At 53.9% G+C, this 12,180-nt stretch overlaps 1 protein-coding gene across 1 annotated transcript; it reads right to left on the reverse strand.

Annotated features, from left to right (window-relative positions):
• Positions 1–2,844: 2,844 nt before the first annotated feature.
• On the reverse strand, positions 2,845–9,521 carry LOC102459295 (uncharacterized). Its single transcript, XM_075901488.2, has 5 exons — positions 9,443–9,521; positions 7,788–8,093; positions 6,596–6,703; positions 3,505–6,341; positions 2,845–3,052 (listed from the first exon to the last, which is right to left on the reverse strand). The coding sequence occupies exons 3-5, from the start codon at positions 6,696–6,698 to the stop codon at positions 2,987–2,989; spliced, it is 3,006 nt and encodes a 1,001-aa protein (XP_075757603.2). The 5' UTR covers positions 6,699–6,703; positions 7,788–8,093; positions 9,443–9,521; the 3' UTR covers positions 2,845–2,986.
• Between the last annotated feature and the right edge of the window lie 2,659 nt (positions 9,522–12,180).

The following is a 12,180-nucleotide window of genomic DNA, read 5'->3' on the forward strand; positions in this document are numbered from 1 at the left end:
GGTGGAGAGGGAAGGCTGGAAGCGAGGGGTTTAAGGTCTTACACTGCATTCAGGTCTGAGCCACCCTGTGTCTCTGGCAGCCCCCCAGGAAGCTGATGGAGCGGTGACATCACAAGCAGCAGGACGTGAAAGTGGTGAACTGGGAGGAGACAGAAGTAACGGCCTGATTCACATGATTTACAACTCTCTGCTCCCAAGCACGGTGCTGGGGGGGAGGCTCTTTGGGAAGACCTCAGGTACGTCCACGCTACACACTGCTTAGCAACACGGCCACGTTACTAAAAGGCAGGCAGTGTAAAACATGTTTGATGTTTTTGCGGACAAAAAACTTCCACCCTCTGAGAGTCTGGAGCCAGGGGTGCCTGCTAGGGACCACCACACCAGGTGGATGAGGGAGACAAGGTTTTCTTCAAGCAATTAACAGAAGATTCCAGATCGCAGGCCCTGGCTCTCTCAGGGGACTTCAATCATCCCGACATCTGCTGGGAGACCAATACAGCAGGACACAGACAATTCAGGAAGTTTTGGGAGGATTTTGGGGACAACTTCCTGGTACAAGTGCTGAAGGAACCAACCAGGGGCCATGTGCAGCTTGACCTGCTGCTCAAACAGGGAGGAGCTAGCTGGGCAAGTGGAGGTGGGGGACAGCCTGGGCAGCAGTGATCAGGAGACGGTCGAGTTCAGGACCCCGACCAAAGGAAGAAAGGAGAGCAGCAGAACACACACCCTGCATTTCAGAAGAGCAGCCTGACTCCCTCGGAACTGATGGGCAGGATCCCCTGGGATGTAACATGCAGGGGAAAGGAGCCCAGGAGAGCTGGCAGGATTTTAAAGAAGCCTTATTGAAGGCACATGAACAAACCAGCCCGATGCGCAGCAAGAAAAGCAAATAGGACAGGCGACCAGCTTGGCTTAGCAGTGAAATCCTTGGGGAGCTTAATCCCAAAAGGGAAGCCAAGAAGCAGGAACCTGGATGGATGACCAGGGAGGAGTATAAATAGGATCGAGCATCCAGGGGTGTCAGCAGGAAGGGCAAAGCGCAATTGGAATCGCAGCTAGTGAGGGATGCGGGGGGAACAAGAAAGGTTCCTACAGGCATGTCAGCAAGAAGAGAGGCCAGCGAAGGCGTGGGGCCCTTACTGGATGAGGGAGGTAACCTAGTGACAGATGATATGGGGAAAGCTTAAGTACTCAATACTTCACAGATAAGGTCAGCTCCTGGACTGCCACACTGGGCAGCCCTGGTGGAGAAAGAACAGGGTAAGGGCCATTGAGCAAAGCTGGACCTACTCAAATCCATGGGGCTGGATCTAATGCATCCGGGGGTGCGATAGCAGAGCCACTGGCCATTATCTTTGAAAACTCGTGGCCACTGAGGGAGGTCCTGGATGGTGGCGGAACAAGGAGCAAAGGTCTCAAGTTGCGGTGGGGGAGGTCTAGGTTGGACATTAGGAAAAACGCTTTCCCTAGGCGGGTGGGGAAGCGCTGGGCTGGGTTCCCTAGGGAGGGGGTGGAATCTCCATCCTTAGAGGTGTGTAAGTCCCGGCTGGACACAGCCTTGGCTGGGATGATTGAGTTGGGGTTGGTCCTGCTCCTAATGTCTCTTCCAGCTCTAGGATTCTATGACTGGAGAAAGACAAATGTAGTGCCCATCTTTAAAGAAGGGAGAGAGAAGAATCTGGGGAACTACGGACCGGTCAGCCTCACCTGTCTCTGGAAAAATCACGGAGGGATCCTCAAGAATCAATCTGGAAGCACTTGGAGGAGAGGAAAGTGATCAGGAAAGTTATGTCTGTCTGTCAGAGGCTGGAGAGGGATGGCAGGAGACAAATCACTTGATCATTGTCTTCAGTCCACCCCCTCTGGGGCACCTGGTGCTGGCCACCGTGGGCAGACAGGCTACTGGGCTAGATGGACCTTTGGTCTGACCCAGTACGACCGTTCTTATGTTCTAGGAACAGTCAACATAGATTCACCAAGGGCAAGTCCTGCCTGGCCAACCTGGTTGCCTTCTATGACGAGGTAACTGGCTCTGTGGACATGGGGAAGGTGGTGCAGTGATATCCCAGCAAGCCGGAAGGTGTCAAAGCAACTTAGCTCACTCTTCAGAAGCCGTGAACAACGTAACCGTTCTCCCTCCCTGGGCCAGTACACTTATTCCCCAGCGACACGAGGACGTACGGGCAGGCTAGCACGCTTTCCAGCGGTCCCCAGCCTGGCCAGCAGTCCTGACACCCCACAGCGACGGTTGCCAGTGGTTACCAGTCAGAACAAGCAGGAACAGTTCACTTTTCCCCTCTGTGACTAGGGGGTTTTGTTATCCCCGACTTCCCTGCTGGGCCCCGCCCTGCTCCCCAGCTTTACCCCAGCCCTGAGGGGAAGTGAGGCCTCTGGCAGCTGGAACCCACAAGTTCTTCAGAAAGGCCAGCCCGTGGCTGCCCTGGCCAGAGAGGAGAGTGTGTGCACGCGCAGCTTCTCCTGGGCGGGGACCTAGCTCCTCTGGGACGGGAGGCACAAAACCGTCCTGGCGACATCTGTGGCTTGTCCTCTCCCCAGGGAGGGGCGTGCTATCCGCCTGTTCCCTGGGCAACGAGCACACGGGGCCTGGCTGGGCCTTTCCCCTGTGCTAGACAGCTCCTGGGCACACAAGGAACCTGGGCCCAGGCCCCTGCTCGCAGCAGCACCTGTGCGGGGGGCTGTGCGACCACAGGCGCTGCCCCGGGGAGTCTAGCAAAGGGAGGCTCGAAGGAGGGAAGCAGCGAGGGGATGGGATTTTACACAGGCGGCTGTGGAGGCTGGGAACTGGTTTCATGCATCAGTAGGAATGGGCTTTGTCCTCTCACGTTCACATGCCACTGTCTCAGCTTTATTGGAGAGTCAGTCTGACAGGCTCTGCGTCTTGGGATAAATAATCGCTTCTGCCCCTTGGAGCTCTTCTTCCTGGTTTTCACTCGGCGCCCCTCCCGCCAGCAGGCCACCCCGAGCTTTACCTGCCCTGACAGCCTGCTTGGCCCTCCGCTTTTCGCCAGCCCCAGCAGCTCTGGGGAAAGTCCTAAAGAAAAGAAATACGTTAGTGAGGAGAGAAACTCTGCCCGGCCGCTCCCGGCAATGGGCTGCCCCAGCCGGGAAAGGCAGAAGATGGCTGTGCCCTTCACACGCGATTGGCCAGGAGTTACTTTTTCATCTCTGAGACGTGTACCGTGAGTACTGTCGCGAGTCGGTTTCCGGAAGGACCTATCCCAAGGGAGGGGGAGCGGGGAGAGGCTTAGAGGAGAGCCCTACCGAGGATCAGATCTTTGTCCTACTTCTGTTGCTTCTGGACTTACATTTCCTGGTGGGAGCTGGAGCAGAATAAGGCTTTGATGGACTGCGCCAGTTAGACACGCTGTAGGACGCATGTATAGGGGGAATGCTCTGACTTTTGGGGGCACCGGATAAGATTTGTAATGTTATCCCGCTGAGCGTCTGAATGCACTAGCATTGCCATGCTGAGCTGGTACAAACCTGAATTGGGTCGTGGTCACTTCTCTTTGCAGGCGTAACTCTACTTTCCTCATGCACGAGACTTTGCTCCAGGTAGGGAAGGGGGAGTTCTTGCGAACATTTGCATTGGTTCCTGTTCCCCCGGCAAGGATCCACTGCAAACCCTCTCTCTATGCTCAAGTAATTCTCGGGCTCCTTCTGCTGTGATTTGAAGCAGCTGTAATAGTCACTGGCTGCGTCAAGTTTTGGGGCAGCAGCAGGCTGGCGGGATGGGCAACAGCGAGGGTGACATACGGAGGACTCCGGCAGTGTTTTCTCTCTCCCCCCACCCCCAGCAGGTGCTGCAGCAAACACGCCATGTGCACAAATTTGCTGCATGGCGGTAGCATCTCTGTCACTTCTGGTGGTCCCACATTCACCCATTTCCATTCGCTTCCCTTCCTGCCGCAGCCCCTCTGCCGCCGGCGTTGCTGGGACGCTGTTCTCAAAATAAGACTGTGTGTTCCTGAAGTGCCCTCTTGTGGCTTCCTGCTTACGGATGTTTTCCAAAGATGAATGAGTGGGCAGCGCAGACTGGTTACTGTACCGGTACGTTTCGTGCACGTTCTCTGGGGTTTCTCTACAGCAGTACCCTTTTGCAGGCTCGAGGTCTTGGCTCTTGCAGGGTCCCAGACCAGTAGCAGGACTGCTTCTGGTTTTCTTAGTAACGGCCTGAAAAATCTCTCCATTGGGGAAGAGCCCATGCTGGGGCATCTGTCCACATCTGCAAAACATCAGTTTCTTCAGGAAGGAGTCTCCAAAAGCAACAGGGGCAGACTCTGAGTCCAGTGTCTCCAAGGGCACATTATTACTGGCCTTAAACACACCCCTCTGCTCTGGGGGCTGCACTAAATTACTGACGTTCCCAGGATAAGGATAATGCAAGGTACTCACATTGTCTTCAGGCTGCAGTGTCCCATCTGCGGGACTTTGCCCCTCTCTTTCATCTTGGAGAAATGGGACAGTCAGACTCCTCCTTTCCAGTGGTAAAGGAGGGCTCAAAAGACCTTTCTCTCTTGGTTCGAAATCAGCAGCAGCGGAAGGGAACTCCCCTTTATAGGGCGCGCTCTCATGTTTCCTTTGTGCCCCAGGCCACCCAAAACAAAAGTTCAGAATGCTCTGCATCTTCGAATCCTTTTTTCTTTTGGCAGAAGAGACGTAGGGGGTCTCCTCCGGGCTGTCTCTATCACTCAGCAGAGACTGTGCAGAAAATCGGTGTGTCACACCACCTCTTTTGGGAGGTTTTCTGCTAGCGCTTCGGGATTTCTCAATGCCAGAATATCGCCGCTTTGGATTCAGGTTCACACTCAAGTTAGACAGAGGACTGCAATGACACTTACTGGTTTGTGATAAGGGCACAGTCCTCAATTTATCTGTTTCTTTCACAGTTTTGTAGCGACCAGATTTTTGCCTGAAAGGCTCAATATCCAAAGTCTTTGTGTTGTCAAGATTGGAAGAGATGCAGGGTTTGCTTACAAATCTTAGACCCCTTTGAGCTTCTCTGGGTTTGGGAGGCACAGTAGGATGTCTGATGGACCTGGAGACTTTTAACTGATGTTCCTGCTCTTCAAAGGGCTCTTTAATGGATATCCCTTTTTTGTGTGGCAATTTTTGAACACTGTAAGAGGCAGAAGGACAAACTGTATCCTGTCTATCTTCAGAGGACACCAAGACCTGCTTGGCAGACCGAGGTTTAAATATAGAAGATGCTTGTTCTAGCTGAGCTCCAGGACTGTCAGAATCAGATGATTCTGTCTGGGTTTCCAGAGGCTGTCTGGCTTCAGGACCTGGGATTTGTTGGCGTTCTATCTGCCCCGTAAATTGATTTTGTGTGTCAGTGTCTAAGTGTGCAGGTTTTGGAACTATAGAAATACACAATTTGTTAAAATATTGGTTAAGCTCTGGTTCTTTGAGTTTGAAAGCTAAGGCAGGTTCACCTGCATCTCTTCTGACTTTCCTAGCCCTTGCAGATCTACTGTATTTTGTTCCAGCTCCTGCTAATGAAACAGATGGAACTGAGTAATCTGCTTCCAATGCTAGAGAGATAACAAGAGTTGAGGAACTAATGGGCAAACACCAATGCTTGGACGTATAGCGTTTGACAGGAATGTCAGTCACTGCTTCCAAAGTAGAAGGCACATGTCCATTCACCAGTTCACCAGATGATAAATCTCGACTGGCGATACGTTCAGTGGTATGAATCACAGCAGCTTTCTTGTATGGTTTTCCGTCTCTCTCTTCCTTTAACGACGACTGTTTTGAGCATTCACAGACAATACATTCACCAAGCTCCTCCCCCCGACAAGCAAGAGAAGCTTGCACCGCTTTATTGCACTTCGAAGTTGGCAGAGAATCAGCAGGCAGGTGCTTTCGATGTCGCTTGTTGAGTATGTAAGCTTTCTGAATTGTGAAAAAGGCTGGCTCCTGGGCTGGTTGCTCAGTAATGAAGAGCTGACGGGGCTCACTTTGGGAAGGCAAATCCTTTCGAGACGACAAGGCCGACTTTGACTGCAGCACTCTGGCTGAACGTGTCGATTGGTGAGCAACTGTCTGATTCCCGGCAACACTAGAAGGGAGGGTGGATTTGGAAATCTTTCCTTTTGGGCTCCCCCTAGAACGTTCTGATTTATTTCCTTGTACTAGAAGATATTCCCTAGAGTTATTTTTGCTGATGCTTTGACTGTTTCCTGAGACCAGATGAGCGTCTGTCACGTCATTGGTTCTTTTGCTTCTTTCCCTCGCTTCTCCCAGTGAATGGCACTGATCCTTTGTAGCAACGTAAGGATGAAGATCACTTTCACTGTCAGAGGCAGTTAAATCTAGAGAGGAAACATTTAGAAGTTATTTCCAACTCAAAATAATTCTTCACCATACAACAATTACAAAATATATTACAAGAAATCATTATCGCTCTTCATATCAACCCTTGGCAAGATATTATAAAGTACCAGCAACAAATTCACCAGAGAGAAACAGATTCCTATTAAATTCTTTAATAATTCACCATTTATTCTTCAAAGCAAAACACTCCTGAAAGTTTACACAAAGTTTTGTAACCTGACATTCATTTTACCTTTGCAGCTACAATGACTATGTGAAAAGCTTGCTTCCCAGGAACAACAATAAAAATCAGATTCATTTGCAACGTCACACCATGCTGAGTTCTGGTTGGACATAGCACCTAAAACAGAAACATATCAGAAGCTTTGAAAATATCACTCTTTGGAATAGAGAGGTTGATGCTACCGATGGACGGGGGTGGGGTGGGGCTGGAATCTGACTTTTGCAGGGATTTCAAAATAATTAAGTAAGATTCCTGACTACTTCGTCCACTCACAATGTGTTCAGCAGGGTTTCTATGATTATTTGGAATGATAAAGAGAGATGGAGCCCTCAGCACCTCTGTATTCTTTCATACAGAATAGGACTCCGTGCCTTTTTATAGTTAGTAGCTTTTCAGATCCCTACTGATATTCTTCTGGCGGATAATTTGTATTTTGGTAGCAGTGCTGGACCAGAACACCACTGGGCTGTACAAAAACAACACAAAACTCTCCGCCCTAATGAACCAGTTTCTATTATTGCGGAAAAAGAAAAATAACACCGCTGTCACCCCCAGAAACCTGGCCGAGAATTCACAGGCTACAACAAAACCACACTGCCTTTCAGAGAGACATGGAAATGTAATATATGTGGCCACTGAGCTCTTCCACCAGCGAATGAAGCATCAGCAGTGCCTATTTAAAGACAGGCGAAGTACTAAGAATGGGATCAGAGAATGAATCTATTGTCAGACAAAAAAACCTGAGGAGTCTATTCTAATCTGGGCGCAGCGGCTTTGCGTCAGACGTGAGCCTCAGCAACCCGGCACAGTGACAAAGGCATTTTTTTTCTGCTCTTCAACTTGGAAGGCTGCTCATCCTGTTTCAGACTGGCGCATCCTGCTCTTGTGCTGTCTGGCCCCCATCCAAGCCTGAGGCAAACCAGATATGGTTTTATCAGTATCAGATGGGCACCACCATAACGGAGAGCACACCACTCTGCCCTGGCCAGCCTGACCTTGCCCACACTGGATGTGGAAGTTCACACCAGCAGAGGCAGGGCACTGCTCTCTTCAAAATGACCACCACGTGGCAAAGCCGCCCATGTGCCATGCGGGTGAGGTTATGTTAGCGGGACAGGGTCACACAGCTAGGGACAGGCGCACTGTTTCTGAAAGTATCAGAATATCTGGCATTTTAGGAATGGGTGAGAGGCCATCCTACCTGCAACCCCTCATGGGGCACCTCACACCTGCATCTTAAGCACTGTCTCAGGCCTCGGTCTACTGTTTAACGTCATTTGTGCTTTCAAGGAGATCGTATCCTCCCCTTTCAAGTGGCAATTTGTGATCCGTTCCACCAGAGGTAGCAGCATTGCAAGTCCTAGCGTAGACAGCACCGGTGGCATCTTAACACCATCGCACACAAGCCTGCTCACAGTACATCCAGCAGACAAGTCTTAACAACGCTGGTGGCCCCTCCACACTTAAAGCTTCTGACACTGTTGCCACAGTTAGACTGGTGTTAGCACTGTGGTAAAAAGAAACAAAGCCAGTGGAAGACAAGTGCCACGAACAGCCAAGCCGAGAGAGAAAGCACAGAGCCTGCAGCCTTCTTGAGCCATGTCTACGCTATGACCAGGGCATGGACACAGCTTAACTGTGAATGTAGCTATGGGCAAACTGCATTCAGTGCCATTTCAGTAACGGTGGCTAGAACAGCACTGGCTTTTCTAAAGTGGTGCTGAACAGGGCGGGTCCTTTCTTAAGCTGCAGAGCGCTCAGCTTCCATTCAGCTACACCCAGCACTGACAATGATCAACTCTAGCTAAAATAGGGCTCCATCAACAGGGAATTTGGCTTTTGGTCTCCAGACTTCCCTGGAGCCAGAGAGATTTGCCTAGGATGCATTTTACTGAGTTCATTATATAAACAGTTCAACAACTTCACATAAATGGGAATACAGCTGAGAATGCTGCTTCTTTCAGTGACCCCATCAGGATGGCCCGAAAGGGGTCTAAGTCATTCTACTCGGGGGCTGCATCTAGACTGGCACTCCCTTGCGCAAATACTTTTAACACAAGAGTTCTGGCGTTAAAGCATTTGCACAAGAGAGCATCTACACTGGCATGTGCCTTTGCGCAAAAGAGCATCCTGTGCCAGTGTAAATGGCGTCTTGCGCAAGAAAGCTCTGGCGGCCATTTTCGTGATCGGGGCTTTCTTCTGCAAAAAAATTCCTGTCCCTGTCTACACTGGCCTCTTGTGCAAGAACACTTGTGCAAGAGGGCTTTTTCCCGAGCGGGCGCGTCAGCGTTCTAGCGCAAGAACACTGACGATCACACATGGGATGGCCAGTGTTCTCGCACGAGAACTCGCAGCCAGGTTCGACGGCTGGCACGACTTTGCGCGGCAGCAGTTGCGTCTGGCCGATGCAGACACAGCCTCGCTCTCCCAGACGCCAAAGGGAACACGCGAGCGACACGCGCCGTCCCACAGCACATTCCCAGGCGCCAGGGCTCCAGCCGGAATCTCTGGGGGGAGGGCTCCCAGGGTTGGGCATGTGACAAGGGGCAGGTTCTGGCCCTAGGCCACGGGGAGCCGGGGCAGGCCCTCGCGCTGTGGCCCCGCCAGTCGGTGTCAGACTCCTTATGCCCCCGGGGACCAGGAGCCGCCCCCCCGGCCCGGCCCGCAGGACGCGCCATTTCCCGGGGGCCTGGCCTAGGGAGCTTTCCTGGGTCCCAGCCCGGGCCTCTAAGGGGCCAGGCGCCCCCCGCCCCGTGTCTGCATTGCCCTGGGTCGCCCCGCGGCCCTGGTCCACACTGGGGCTGAGCCAGAGCGGGGCTCGCCTGCCGCCCTCGGGCCCGGCTCCGCCCCTCTCACCCGCAGGCTCCGCCCCTTCTGCAGCTCATGGCCTCTACTCCCCCGCGCCCGACGCTTCCGGGTCCCCAGAGCATCTGCGTGACGTAAGCACGCCTCACAGCGCGCGGTGACGTCACACGCACTGTGAGGGGGCCGGCGTCAGCGCGCCCCCTAGTGGCGGCTTCTGGCCGCTCTGCGGGCTGCCGCTGCGGGTAGCGCGCGCCGGCTCCTGCTGGGTCCCGGTGCGCCACGAGCGCCTCCTCCCGGCCGGGCCCCACCCCCAGCAGCACATAGCCAGGCGTGCACAGTCCCCTGCAGCCAGCTCGGGCCATTGCAAACTGCCCTGCCCCGGGTGCCCAGCACACACCATGAGTGCACCACGCACGCCTCCCCGGGGCGCCACGCAGGCCTCCCACCAGGGCACCACGCACGCCTCCCCGGGGCGCCACGCAGGCCTCCCACCAGGGCACCACGCACGCCACCCCGGGGCGCCACGCACGCCTCCCACCAGGGCGCCACGCACGCCTCCCCGGGGCGCCACGCACGCCTCCCACCAGGGCGCCACGCACGCCTCCCCGGGGCGCCACGCAGGCCTCCCACCAGGGCACCACGCACGCCTCCCCGGGGCGCCACGCAGGCCTCCCACCAGGGCGCCACGCACGCCTCCCCGGGGCGCCACGCAGGCCTCCCACCAGGGCGCCACGCACGCCACCCCGGGGCGCCACGCACGCCTCCCACCAGGGCGCCACGCACGCCTCCCCGGTGCGCCACGCAGGCCTCCCACCAGGGCACCACGCACGCCTCCCTGGGGCGCCACGCAGGCCTCCCACCAGGGCACCACGCACGCCTACCCTCAGGGCACCACGCACGCCTCCCACCGGGGCACCACGCACGCCTCCCACCAGGGCACCACGCACGCCTCCCCGGGGCGCCACGCACGCTTCCCCGGGGCACCACGCACGCCTCCCACCAGAGCGCCACGCACGCCTACCCTCGGCACCATGCACGCCTACCCTCAGGGCACCACGCACACCTCCCCGGGGCACCACGCATGCCTCCCACCAGGGCGCCACGCACGCCTCCCCGGGGCGCCACGCACGCCTCCCCTCAGGGCACCACGCACGCCTCCCCGGGGCGCCACGCACACCTCCCCGGGGCGCCACGCACACCTCCCCCCAGGGCACCACACACGCTTCCCCCAGGGGCACGACGCATGCCTCGCCCATAGTGCCACACATGCCTCCCCCAGGGCGCCACGCACGCTTCCCCCAGGGGCACGATGCACCCCCCCTTGGAGTCACACACGCCTCCCCCGTGTGAAAGGAAGGTATTGAGGCCTACCCAGAATATGTCAAATGAGCACCAGTTTAATTGTAAGTGGAAAGGAAAGGCAGCATTGACAGATACAGGAGATAAAAATAAAAACAAAATTTGATTGACCAACAATAACCCCACTTTTAGGGAAGTAAGTATCTCAGACAGCAGTATGCAACAAAGTGCTGATTACCCCAAATGGAGCAGCCGAAAGTTTTTTGTAAAGGCAGAATGAGACAACAAAAATCTAATGTCAGCAATTGTCAGGCGAGTGGAGGAATACCAAAATACCAAAACAGGGTATATAAGGTGGGCTGAAACAGACCAAGAGCGGACGGGTTGCGAATCCAAAAAGCCAGGTCTGATCAACCAGGGCTCCCTCCCCAGCGTTGAATCTCGCTGCCGCACATAAGCTCCGAAAGGGGAACGAACACCGGACGTAAGTTGCAACGAAAAATCCAAAGAAAGGAAAAACATAAAGAAAAGAATATCTCCTGAATCTAAGCAATGCGTCTATCTTTCTTAACGTATTATATATTTGTTTGTTTAAAGGTTACTCAGGAGGGTATATCTGTAGGAGAAGTTGTTATTTCTTGGTTTTTTTAACTGTACTGTTTTTCTACTTTTTCTTTGTATATTGTTTTAAAGAATCAAAAATAGTGAATTGATTTAAATGGAAAATTTATTATAAATAGAAAAAATAAAAAATCTTTGTTTGACCCTAAAAAGAAGTATTCCTCTGTCTGTAGTTTCAAATCCTTTAAAGAACCAAACCCGGTTACCGAAACCCCGGACCACCGCACAGCAGGAGTGCATGACATACGCCTCCCCCAGGAGTGTCGCACGGTTCCCCAGGGTGCACGACACACCTCCCCCGGGGCACCACACACCAGGGTGGGTTCTGGCATGGCTTAGGGGATAGGGCATTAGCACAGGGTGGTGGGTTTAAGTCTCGCCCCACCCAGGCAGCCCTGGACAGCCATCACCAGTTGCCCCAGGGGTGTAGCTGGCTGCAGTATTAGGAAGGCAGCATAAGGGACCCTCCAAAAGTAGGGAGGTGGAGTGGCCATGGGGATAGGGCATTTCCCTGGGGAGTACAGGTTGGTGAGCCTGAGTCACAACACACACTTCCCCAGGAGCGCCTGGGTGTCTAGATTTGTCCTTGCTTGGCAAACCTTCTGTCCTTTTTGGGTGCCTAACCCTCCCGCCCCTGCGCCGCGTGAACAACAAAGGTTTGTGGCAAGTGCAGGTGTGAACACTTTGTCGGAAAGCGCGCCCATTGGGAGAAGTATTTTCTGTGAAACAGCATTCACACACGTTGCCTCTTAGCAACTGCGCCAAGACAGCCTTGTCACTAAAAGCTGTAGACATGCCCCTGAGATGCTGCAAGTGACACTTCACTAATAATTCTTTGGATGTGTGAGGCAGAACAGACTCCAGCTTTC

This window comes from Pelodiscus sinensis, chromosome 17, assembly GCF_052426305.1.
Source record: "Pelodiscus sinensis isolate ZL-2025 chromosome 17, ASM5242630v1, whole genome shotgun sequence".
Taxonomy (NCBI): domain Eukaryota; kingdom Metazoa; phylum Chordata; order Testudines; family Trionychidae; genus Pelodiscus; species Pelodiscus sinensis.

What these genes read in the sequence shown, in the direction of transcription:
- LOC102459295 (XM_075901488.2), bottom strand. Translation starts at nt 6,698, where the DNA reads ATGTCCAACCAGAACTCAGCATGGTGTGACGTTGCAAATGAATCTGAT. An exon ending in TAGTCATTGTAGCTGCAAAG is followed by an intron (nt 6,342 to 6,595) that starts GTAAAATGAATG and finishes TTTCCTCTCTAG; the next exon opens with ATTTAACTGCCTCTGACAGT. An exon ending in GTGACCACGACCCAATTCAG is followed by an intron (nt 3,053 to 3,504) that starts GTTTGTACCAGC and finishes TCTTTTCTTTAG; the next exon opens with GACTTTCCCCAGAGCTGCTG.